General features: G+C 49.1%; 3 protein-coding genes and 1 non-coding gene across 4 annotated transcripts; 2 read left to right on the top strand and 2 right to left on the bottom strand.

Moving 5' to 3' along the window:
- Positions 1 to 349: 349 nt before the first annotated feature.
- V1508DRAFT_428970 (putative transposase DNA-binding domain-containing protein) lies at positions 350 to 2161 on the top strand. The gene is given in 2 exon segments (XM_066941850.1): positions 350 to 407; positions 427 to 2161. The coding sequence occupies 1 exon segment, from the start codon at positions 734 to 736 to the stop codon at positions 2150 to 2152; it is 1419 nt and encodes a 472-aa protein (XP_066792056.1). The 5' UTR covers positions 350 to 407; positions 427 to 733; the 3' UTR covers positions 2153 to 2161.
- A 743-nt stretch (positions 2162 to 2904) lies between these two features.
- On the bottom strand, positions 2905 to 5362 carry V1508DRAFT_442956 (uncharacterized protein). The gene is made up of 3 exons (XM_066942372.1): positions 4873 to 5362; positions 4662 to 4819; positions 2905 to 4609 (listed from the first exon to the last, which is right to left on the bottom strand). Exons 1-3 carry the CDS (start codon positions 5067 to 5069, stop codon positions 3246 to 3248), a joined length of 1719 nt encoding a protein of 572 aa, XP_066792055.1. The 5' UTR covers positions 5070 to 5362; the 3' UTR covers positions 2905 to 3245.
- A 3723-nt stretch (positions 5363 to 9085) lies between these two features.
- On the top strand, positions 9086 to 9484 carry V1508DRAFT_436044 (uncharacterized protein; the record flags this gene model as incomplete). Its single annotated transcript, XM_066942092.1, has 1 exon — positions 9086 to 9484. One exon carries the CDS (start codon positions 9086 to 9088, stop codon positions 9482 to 9484), a length of 399 nt encoding a protein of 132 aa, XP_066792054.1.
- A 1262-nt stretch (positions 9485 to 10746) lies between these two features.
- Positions 10747 to 10837, bottom strand: V1508DRAFT_t95. Its single transcript has one exon. It is a non-coding gene; the product is annotated as a tRNA-Pro (tRNA).
- Positions 10838 to 11345: the final 508 nt, after the last annotated feature.

Below are 11345 nucleotides of genomic sequence, written 5' to 3'. Positions count from 1 at the left end.
CAATACTCGCCTGTGATCGAAGAGGATCTCAGCCTGCCACAGGCTACCCTCTTGGCTCTCCGCAGACTGTGTCGCTTGCCAGGCGACTTAGTTCTTGTTGTCAAGTTGAGAATCTATGTTCTTGTAAGATGTTGACGAGGAAGGAAGGGGGGCAGCAGCAGCGGGGAATGATGGCCATATTTATAACCAGAGGAGAAGCACAGAAGCTGGGCGAGTGGGCGACGCGCGCAACAGCATCCGATCTGTGTAACGCCAGAGACTTGGCAAGACAGTCACGAGTGATCGCTTCAAATGCGAAATATTAATTAATTGGATTCTGTATTATTACAGGAAGAACACGACGCGTGTTTGCGACGCGTCCGAGCGTGATTGATTTGTTTAGGGTAAGACTGACCACTTGAGCCGCACTTGCGGTAGGTGTGGGTTCTATGAAGCTCTGGTGCCAATTTCCGCCCATTGCCGTGTGTCAGAATAGCTGCAGCGGAGTAGCACAGATCGGACAGGAGCTAAGCTGCTGACATGCGTAGCACAGATCAAACAGATGAAGTAAACGCGCGTACCAGCCAGACTCTCGCGGTTTGGTGCCCTCTGTGTCTTTGCCTCTCCCCTGATCATATATATATCCGCTCGTCTCCGCTGCTACTCTTGCCGCCTGATGTTCTATAATATTCCCTCGTCTTGATCTGCAACTTGAATATTCTCTTGTTTCAATCTACAGCTTCGGAATTTTATTATGGCGAACACGACCGGCAATGAGCATCGTCCCCAGCCATTCTGGGATGCCAATTCGGCACACATCAACCGGCAGTTGTGGCTGCCACCGTCCTCCATTCCGGCCGACGAATGGAAAGCGATTGGCTGCGGTTGGGGCACTTCCCGGATCTGGTCTTCTGGAGCTGAGGTCCACCGCGAGTTCCAATTGCCGCCGGTTGTTGGCGAAGAGGGACTAGCAGGGGCGATGGACCAGGGACTGCCTGCCCTGAAGACCACGACGTACAGATTGTACCCCACCGCGGCGGAGAAAGAGATTCTCGTGAAGTGGATGGGGGCGGCACGTTGGACATTCAATGCATGTCTGCGCGCCGTAAAGGACCATAAGGATGGGTGGTCACGTATATCGAAGAAGGAGTTGAGAGCTAGAGCGATCAACAAAGAGGCAATAGCATCGTTGCAAAAGCCCTGGCTCGAGGAGACACCTTATGATATACGGGACGCTGCAATGGGTGATCTGCTCAAAGCGTTTGCGTCGGGAGTAGCTAGGTACAAGAAGGATAAGAAAGTGTTTGAGATCAGGTACCGCTCTCTCAAAAACTGCTTTCAGGAGAGCATCGTCATTCACCACAAGCACTGGAAGCGGCGCCGTGGGAAGTACGCCTTTCTTCGGCAGATGAACAGTGAGATTGGCGAAAGACTTCCCGATACGTTGCCTCACGACAGCAGGCTGGTGAGAGTAAGGCTGACAGGCCACTTTTACTTGTGCGTGCCCGGGTCACTGGAGGTGGTTGACACGCCAGGCCCTGCAGGTGTTCGTCCCGTCGTTGCACTGGATCCGGGCGTGCGGACGTTCATGACCGGGTACACACCGGATGGTGTGGTCATTGAAGTCGGAAAGGGGGATATTGGCCACATCTACCGGTTGTGCCACCTGTTGGATGCCCTGCAGAGCCGGTGGTCCGAGAAGGATCTCGTGCACAAGAAGAAGTGGCGGCTCAAGAGGGCAGCTGCAATGATCCGGCGACGGATTATGAACCTGGTGGATGACATGCATTGCCGGACTGCCAAATACTTGTGCAGTTCCTACGAAGTAGTTCTTCTGCCAAAGTTCGAAACGCAGCAGATGGTGAAATGCAGGGGGCGTCGCAAGATTCGGTCCAAGACGGCAAGAGCCATGGCGACCTGGGCTCATTACCGTTTCCAGCGACGCCTCCTAAACAAGGCAAGGGAGCATCCCTGGTGCCGTGTTGTGCTGGTCGGCGAGGCGCACACAAGCAAGACGTGTGGGCAGTGTGGACGTCTGCACGGCATTGGCGGTCGCAAAGTCTTCAGATGCTTACACTGCGGGTTTGAGTGCGACCGCGATATCAATGGGGCGAGGAACATTTTGCTGAGGTACTGCACCAGGATTGCAAGAGGCGAGTCTGTCACGGACTGAGACCCTCTTCAAGCGAAAGGAAGAGGAGAAATAAAGATGGATAGAAGTAGAAATTATGAGAAGGATTCAGTTATAGAAATTAAGGAAGAAGTTGGGAAATAGTAGACCGCGTTCCGCACTCGTCCGTCTTCCGCTTTGGCGGAGTTCACGTGCACATTTTGCCAATATAGCGCAGTCTGAGAATCGGACAGATGGACTAAACGGTCGCTCACTAAAACACGTACCACATTCGCGTCTTTCGATCCCATGATTTAGGGACGCGTTCCGTTGACAATTGCGGTTTCGGCGAGAATGGCGGCGTCGAGAGGAAGGATTACACCGGCGATGCAGCAGATGGACTGAGCGTATTCGAGATTGCCACGAGCTAGGAGCTCTGATAGCTGAGCTCGATGCCAGTAAGTAGTGCGTCAATATATCTGTGGCTGTAGTGTAGTCAGCTGACAGTAAGGGAGATCAGCGTGAACAAAGGACACCCGATGTGCCCACTTCACATGCCATTGGGAGATTGAATATGGCCCATAAACCCCGACACCAATATCGAGTTTATAGACACCTAAGAAACGCCTATGTGCGGCGGCAAGTTGTGTCATTGAAAACCATCAACGTCATAGTTAACAGTTAGTGTTACGTATACAAGGGGAGCATTACAAACTACCACTAACAGCACCAAGTCCCAGTCCGCCGTCAGTACAAAACACTACTTAATTTTAAATTTACTTGACAGTTATAAATATAATAATATCAGCTGCACGACCTAAATTAATCACTAACTTCGGTCCGAGGACAACAAAATTGAACCTGAGCCGCACCCGCAAATTCAAACCGTGTATGATAAGTGAAGAATCGCATATGATTATCATATAAGAACGCTTGTGATATAGAATTAATTTCAGTGAAAAATATGCGGATGTTGGGAACTATTAGGTTAGGGTCTACTGTCCGTAGATCATGATGACAACGAGATCCATTAATACCAGCATTACTCATTTCATATAGTTACATAAATCAACAAATTATATACTTTTTATGAGCACATGACCTTAATCTTATTACCTGTAATGAAGAACCTTTATATACCATCTATGTAATGCATCTAATTTCCAAAGAAGCCCTGGCTCTCCAACAAGAGCACGATCTGATGAACAATGGTCCTAACTGAAGTTGTCGAGACATCGACAACGAGGTCAGCATCGGCCGGAACCTCATATGGATCATCAACACCAGTGAATCCTTTAATCTCACCATTACGCGCGCGGGCATAGACGCCTTTTCTGTCGTTCTTCTCGGCGTGCTCGAGCGGCGTTGCGACGTGGACGAGGAAGAAAGTGCCAGCCTGGGAAACGGTCTCGCGCGCGTGTTTGCGGGAGTCGTCGAACGGCGCGATCGGCGCAGCAATAACGGCGGCACCGGCACGCGTGAGTTCAGCTGCAACGAATGCAATGCGCTGGATGTTCTTGTGCCTGTCAGAACGCGAGAAGCCAAGTTCGGAAGAAAGCTCGGAGCGGACTGTTTCGCCGAGAAGAAGCGACACCGAGCGACCGCCTTGTTGGTTGAGAGTGACTTGGAGTGCGCGGGCAATGGCGTCCTTGCCCGAGTTGTGGTAGCCGGTAAGGAAGATCGTGAAGCCCTGGGACACTCGTGGTGGGTGTGACTCTCGGAGAACCTTGACAACTTCAGGATACGAGAACCATTCGGGAATCGGAAGACCGAGACGCAGACGCTTCCGAAGCTCCGTACCGGAGATGTCAAGGGTCTTGGTGCCTGCGGGGACCTCATCTTTGGGAGAGTACTCGTCGGCATCAGGAAGGTATGTCATCATCTGGAACGGGACAACCTCGATACCGAGTTCGTCCTTGTACTTCTCGACCAAGAACTGGGCGTCATACGGACCGTAGAAATCAACGCCCTTGGAGTTCTTGCCGGGACCAGCGTGGTCGCGACCGACAATGAAATGGGTGGCACCAAAGTTCTTGCGGATGATCGCGTGCCAGACTGCCTCTCTGTCACCACCCATTCGCATAGCAAGTGGAAGAAGAGATAGGAGTGCCATTCCGTTGGGGTACCGGGGGAGAAGAGCCTGGTAGACACGGACACGGGTGAAGTGGTCGATATCGCCGGGCTTGGTAAGACCAACGACTGGGTGGATCAGCACATTTGCCTGTCGTGATCGGGCGGCACGGACAGTCAGCTCTCTGTGTGCGCGGTGCATCGGGTTTCGGGTCTGGAAAGCAACGACTCGGTTCCAGCCGAGCTTGTTGAACTCAGCGCGAAGCTCGGCAGGAGTGTGTCGGAGACCGGAGTAGTCGTAGTGGTTCGGTCGGTTGAGAGCCTGGACTTTCCCGCCGACGTAGAACTCCTTCACAGTGTTGAACAGATACTTGACAGCAGGGTGCTCAGGGTCACCGCGGAAAACCTTGGCAGCCTCCTCGTCCTTGTTTGGCTTGTAAACATCGTCAACTAATTCCGTTAGCATTCCCTCGGGCCCCAGTGACAATCAATTCGGCCTTACCAGTGATGATAGCCAGCGGGCTCTCGTCACGGAAATCTCTGAGAACAATTCTCTTGCCAGGTGCAATACCAATAGCCTTGATCTCCTCCTCACTGACATCCAAGTTGATAGGCATTGAGAATAATGTGCCGTCGGCTAGGCGCAAGTCATTAACGACACTTGTATCGCGTTAGTCCAACTACAGTACAATATCCCAACGTCATAAACGCACCCATTGTAGTCCTTCTCATTCAGGAAACCCTCCAAGGGCGAGAAACCACCAGACAAGATAAGCTCCAAGTCGCAGAGCTGGCGCTCAGTGAGCGAGAGGTCAGACAGGCTCTCTGCCTCATCAATAAGCTCGGACCGAATGGACAGGTCTCGCGCAAAGAGGTCCTTGAGGACACCGCCGTGGGGTGTGTTGGCCATTGTTACGAGGAGTTGGTGAAAGAACGAATGAAGGCGGGAGATGAGAGAGTACAACAAAGAGGGAATGAACCGGGGGATAAAAAAAAAGTTGCTGTCGACGGATGCTCTATGGTCTCTTGGGCGGCGAAGTCGAAGCGCTCGGCCGCGCCGCCTCGAGCTTCGGTCCCCTCATCGCGTCGAACTCCATATTCTAATGTAATAATGGGCCGGCTCTTTACGCATTGCACCAAGTCGTACTCATATGGCGTATTTGATGCCAAATCCTACAACCTGCCCTGACCTCTAAACTTGTCACTCAGTCAGGAATATTGACCAACACATCAATAGCTACCAGAAATTGGCCGCAAACGAAGCCCGTTTTCTTAGAATTACAATTTTTAGCATCGCTGTCCCATAAAAGAGGGCCTACTCAGCTCACTTGTCTTCTCGGCCAAAAATTTCAACATGAAAGACATTCACTCCTAAACGGGCCTAGCGCGGTGAACCCCTGCATTTCGCCCACTCCTTTAAAGTTCAAATCAGTTTTTCCCAAAGCTTGCAAATACTTTCTTTCAAATGCCGCCTCTCTCCGCCTCTCTCTACTTCCTTCTATTTCAATATGTGGAGCCTTCACAACAAAATTGGAGTGCTCTGTCTCTGTGATAATTTGAACTGAGAGGAGGCCACGCCAATTTGCCCGAGTCATCAAACCACAGGCAAAAAAAAAGCCACAGCGGCAGATATTACAAATGTTGCAGTAAGTTCAGCTAGCTGGCGATGATGCCATTTTGGTGGCGCGGACACAACAATCGTCTCTTCAAAAATCGAATTTAGGAACGCCGCCTTTCAAAATCCGAGTTTTGATTGATCGTGATAAGCGTGCGGCTCAGCATGCGGCTGTTATTTTTTTTGAGATCCTCAATTCACGACTCAGGCAGATTCTGTTTCCAGCATGCAAGCAGGTAATTAATCAGCCAAATTGATTTTTGGCTTGAAAACCCATAATGGGAAGGCCCTTTGGAAAGAAAGTGACAAGCAATGAGTGGGTTAGGGTCGCATGACGCATGACACTGCCTGCAGTCGAAGCTGCCTGCAGTCGAAGCTGTGACACTCGGACCGTCTGTAGCAAGGCATGAATGGGCGAAAAGGAGTGTGCTCACGCAATATCCCTTTAGGTGGCAGAAATTCGACAATAGGCGACGTCCGTGGTCGATAGTGCTGGGCCGAAAAGTCGCCCGGCGGGCATTTGTCGCAATTGCCTCGCATTTGAATGCGCTCGTAACTGTCACTGCTCCGACCACTCCGGCTGCATTACAGAATGTATAATTCCAACTACAGAAACGTTGGCGTGCAGCAGCTAGACTTGACTCATGAGTCGTCCTTGATATCTTATCAATCAGCCCTGGTCGGCCAATCTAGCTCACCTGATGGGCAATCTTCTCAACCTCTCAATATCGCAAAAGCAGGCGTTGAACTGCAAATTTGAATATGTCTTTGTATATCGGAAGCAACTGACAGATGCGGACTGAAACGTCGCGTAATCAACGTACTCGAATGCTTTACACTCCCTGCGCTGTGCCAGGGATAAACCAATTAGACTCTGATTAGGTGCAGTAGCGCCGATGGCAAATCATACCAGCTGATTTGGCAAACCTCGCCGAAACTCAAGATAATTTTATCGTCGTCCCGCGCGGGATGAATGTGAACAGTATGGCAGCGGCCAAACGGTGTACGCGAGATATGTTTCTGACCCATAATACACTTTTCAGGACGTTTTACACCGTCACAGTTTTTGGCGTATATTTCATTCCGATCTTTAATAAAACTCATGTCATATCTGTAAGTTGATCGATGACCTATTAATCTTCGGTATTTTCAATGCAAACGGTAATCATTAGCTATATCATAACTGTCGTTGGCAATACTTTCGGGTCAGGTAGCGCGCGGGCCATGTCGATGTAGATTCTCATGGAATTACACTTGCGTATTTGACAGCGCGCACATGATCCGTCGGCACCGCTCTCACCGGATGGGATCGCTATAGGTAGCTATCCCGCGCCGGTAATCTAGTAGCTGGTGTGTGTTCTTCCGTCCGATCAAAAAGTAATGATGCGTGTGATTCTCAATATGCCTTAAGACTATTGATCCCGATATATACGCATAATCAATGAAACTACTGCAAGATTGCATTAAGCACTCACTATTATTTCATTCCAACTGAATTACTTGCAGGCGAAGGCAAATTGCCGGGGTAATCCAGGTATCCCCTAACCCGATGACAGCCGACGAGAAATCGGAAAAAAAATACGCCTAAACCCCAGTAGTCCGGCCAATAATACAAAGAGCGTGCTCATCGAACTTGGAGTACGGCATGTCTCCATTTCTACAGAATTGTCGCCCTACTACTTAACTTGTTCCTTCCGACTTGCAACCTGCGCTGTCTACTGCCATACAATGTCATTCCAATTAAGGGGCACGCAAGATCTTTAACACTCTCAGAAATGACGCTGCCACCAGATCTCCTCAGGCGCCGATGCAAAAGTGCAAACCACAGCCAAATAGCGTGCTTTTTACATCTTTGTACGTGCTGATATAGGCCCTTTGGCCACGTCGCACGCTTCTTATGGTTGTGCCACGGTGCCAGCATGAGGCAAATCGGCTTTCGCCTGAGGTAATCACCGGAGCAGCATATAGTTTAGCTGCCACGTCCGGGCGAGTCTTAAATGAGGTCTATTTAACGTTCGGTAATAGTGTACAGCTCCAAGGAGTCAGGAATCCAAGCCTAGTTGAAAATGTCTCGATTTATTCTCATCAAAGTAAACCATGTCTGTCCATTCTCCGAGCTTGGTGGTCACCACATGTGCCCCGTCCTTGGTGGTTGATGGCTGGTACGATGTATAGCTAGGGACAACAGTACAGAGACTCAACACAGCCAGCAAGATATTAAAACAAGTGATCAAAGTCGTCCTGCTAACAAGCGCATGCACATCTTGGTCAGCTCAGGTTTATATTTTGTAACTCGCATCCCTTATTGATGGACATTGACGATAACTCGTTCGGGAACAAATATTCCAACGGCGTAAAGTGCATTACCCGCCCGTCGAGGAGCACACGACAAGGTAGTTTGGGTTGCGGGGCTGTGGATTCGTTAAGTGGGTGGGTAACTACCGGGGCTTTGACCGCAGGAAGCGATGCTGGACATGATGCCATTCCTCTTCTTCGAAGACTTTAAAAGTATCAGGTTGGGTGTGATTTAATTGAGTAAATATGATTTGGATTGGTGTGTAATTGCAAGATGGTATAGCTTGGTCGACCCCTCCAGCCAATATTTTTGGTCGCAGTCCGGGTCGTCGGCCCATTTTTATGGTGCCTGAACTTCGAGTCGGCTGAGATGCCCAGAATCTGGTGCCGCCATGACATGCAACGCACCGCCAACTTTCCCAGGAAGCCGAATTGAGCTATATGCAATTAAATTACTGACAGCCCATTTCCTCATCCTGATTACATGGCGGCCGTTAGTCTGGGGGGGGCAGAACGGACTCAATTACTTTCGATTGCTCATACTTTGTAGCGTGGAGTTTGTCTTATCGCAAATAAATTGTGCATTGGCGCCGGGACCACACGATAATGAGCCGCACGAAAGACGGGTGTTATCAGTTGAACAGCGACTTGCCTGTTGTCATGCATGATGACCTACAAGATATGAAGACATAAAACCTTTGGATAGAGATATACCGATTTCAAATCGCTCTAACCGTGAACTCCTTAGACTAGTCAATTTAGATCAGACTGATTTCGGCTCAGAATGTGTATTGATACCAAACTCGGATAGACGGCTGACACCTGCAGGCTATTGACGTGCATTAGCTGGATCTAGACACGCATCCGTCTATCCGCTAATACACCGCAAGCAATGTTCCTAGTCAGACGAAGCTTGCTCTCAGTCCATCTTTCAATATCAAAGTGACATCGCCTCTAAGTAGATGCCAATAAATAGTTTCTCGAGAAACAATCCTTTTACCGGCTGCAGAGCTTCCATGCAGCAGCAGAGCTATCCCGAGCAGGGGGCAGCCTCATCTATAGCAAATATAGACAGCCCCCCGCCAGCATACATTCCTGCCCGGCAAACGCAGAGAGACCTAGAGGCCAATATACCGCCTGCGTACGAGCCAGTTCGAGACAGATCTGCCTATACGGACAATGTGCCCCTCCAGGACCTGCGACGTGTCGACGGACTTCGTCCGGTAGCTACCACAACATCGGCTGGGAACGATGACGAGACCTTGTTCGACTATTCAAAACCGAAATTTACAATATGGGATAAGACGACGACGAAGAAGGGAATGGCATACACGCTACTTGTTTTTTTCGCCATCAGTGCAGTCTTTACGGTAATCGGCATGATCCCGCTCATGATATCTGCGTCGCATCGTTAGAATATGCGACGGTACGGATGAGATTTGTGGGTAGAGGTTAAGAATTTCAGCGTATTATTATGATAATATGTAGAGCATCATCGCTCAGTTTCATTGTAGGTTACATAAATTGGATGCCATCGTAAATAAAAAGACCATACATAATATCGTATACATTCAACGCAACTCCGAGTCTGGAGTCTTGACGACGGTTGAGCAGCAGCTAGTGAATTAGTTGACTTTGTATGGCGTATGTCTATATGATGTATACGATATACATTTGAAGCAATAATATCCGAGTACTAATCAACGCCTTATATGGGGAGTGTATAAAGTCATTGATTGACCAACACCAGCGATTTCAACCTCATACCAACATAGCTCCCAGAAACACTTTTGTATCCAGACGATACGGCCTGCGCGATCTGACCCATCTCATCCACGTCACCAACTAATGTACAGTTACATTCCATGATAGCAGCTCAACAATTTGATTAGACATCCCTCATGAATGGCGGCACAGCGGCACGCCATCGCTGAACAACGTGGAATTTGGACGGAGTCAAGTAGGGATGGAGGACAAGGGACAAGTCGTCAGCGTAACGGCGTAAAGCTCTCGTTCTGGGGTCAACTGGTCGTGGGGGATGAGGGGTCGGCGGGCGAGGCGGCCACGGCTTTGGATCGCTGTATTCTCTGCCCTGGACCTCGACGTCGTCACGAAGGTTCTGCATAGTTGATGTCAAGTCGAGAGCGTATAATGGATAGTAAGAACAACCAGTGAAGGAGGAGAGTTGTCATTGTAGACACATTGCGGCAGACAGACAGACTGTTATATCAGAGAGTGCGGGGGAGTCCACGATGGATGGAGCGTGGGGTCGCACGAACCACACCGGAGTTGACTGCCCCTTCGCCATTCCGAACCGTGACTATCATACTCACTTCGTCTCCGTTTGCTGGCTTATTTTGTATCTTATCGTGGAGGGGACTCCTTGTATCGGATTCTATCAGATCTTCGAATGAGGCTTGGACAATGGCGACACGAATTACACGTGTCGACAATGGGGAAAGCAATTTATCGCAGTGCGTTACACGTGTAACAGAGTGACTGACAAGGCCTGGCGCAGGGGAATCATTTGTGTCAAATTATTCTTGACTCTAAGTTGGCCAAGATATCTTCTCACCCGATTTACTATTCACAATTGTCTGGAAGCAAAAGTCAGAAAACCAATCAAGCAATCCAGCAAGAACCACAATTTACCAAAGAACAATGGAAAAAAAAAGAAGGGCTCAACCGGGAATTGAACCCGGGACCTCTCGCAAATCGACTTAGGGTTAGCGCCCTAAGCGAGAATTATACCACTAAACCATCGAGCCAATCTTGGTAAGCGAGACTTGTGGGGCCCTCAACTCGTACTACAGATGATGACTAAGCTTTCGCTGACGAATGTAGATATTTCGCTGTTAGTTATTAATTCTACTAAATTTAGTTCAAGCACATTTTAATATGACGCGAGTAACTAAATATTAAGCGGCAAGTTTGTCTATGAACATTTAAACTCATTACCGCCATTGAAGCCAAGGGATTATAGACGGATGCGTACAGTTTTGCGTCCAACTAGGGGATAGAAATGATTCAGTTAAATAATGAAGTTAATCGTAATTCCCTCGGTTGTCTGCAGAAGAAAGAGCGGAAATAGGAAATGGTTTTAATTAATGGTGACATTAATGGTGTATCTGCACAAGCGTCATATCGGCGAACCGGGCTAGGGTGTCGATTAACAGATGCGGTCGCGTTTTCAATACTTCGATGATTTATGGTCCAAACTCAGAACGTCAGGGATTCTGCTGATGATGACCGACGGCTACGCTATTTATTATAGTA

Source organism: Lipomyces doorenjongii (assembly GCF_038497915.1).
Source record: "Lipomyces doorenjongii strain NRRL Y-27504 unplaced genomic scaffold V1508scaffold_190, whole genome shotgun sequence".
NCBI classification, from domain to species: Eukaryota; Fungi; Ascomycota; class Lipomycetes; order Lipomycetales; family Lipomycetaceae; genus Lipomyces; species Lipomyces doorenjongii.
This window is presented reverse-complemented; position numbering and strand designations above follow the sequence as displayed.

What these genes read in the sequence shown, in the direction of transcription:
- V1508DRAFT_428970 (XM_066941850.1), top strand. Translation starts at nt 734, where the DNA reads ATGGCGAACACGACCGGCAATGAGCATCGTCCCCAGCCATTCTGGGAT.
- V1508DRAFT_442956 (XM_066942372.1), bottom strand. Translation starts at nt 5,069, where the DNA reads ATGGCCAACACACCCCACGGCGGTGTCCTCAAGGACCTCTTTGCGCGA. An exon ending in AATGAGAAGGACTACAATGG is followed by an intron (nt 4,820 to 4,872) that starts GTGCGTTTATGA and finishes ACGCGATACAAG; the next exon opens with TGTCGTTAATGACTTGCGCC. An exon ending in CCCGCTGGCTATCATCACTG is followed by an intron (nt 4,610 to 4,661) that starts GTAAGGCCGAAT and finishes TAACGGAATTAG; the next exon opens with TTGACGATGTTTACAAGCCA.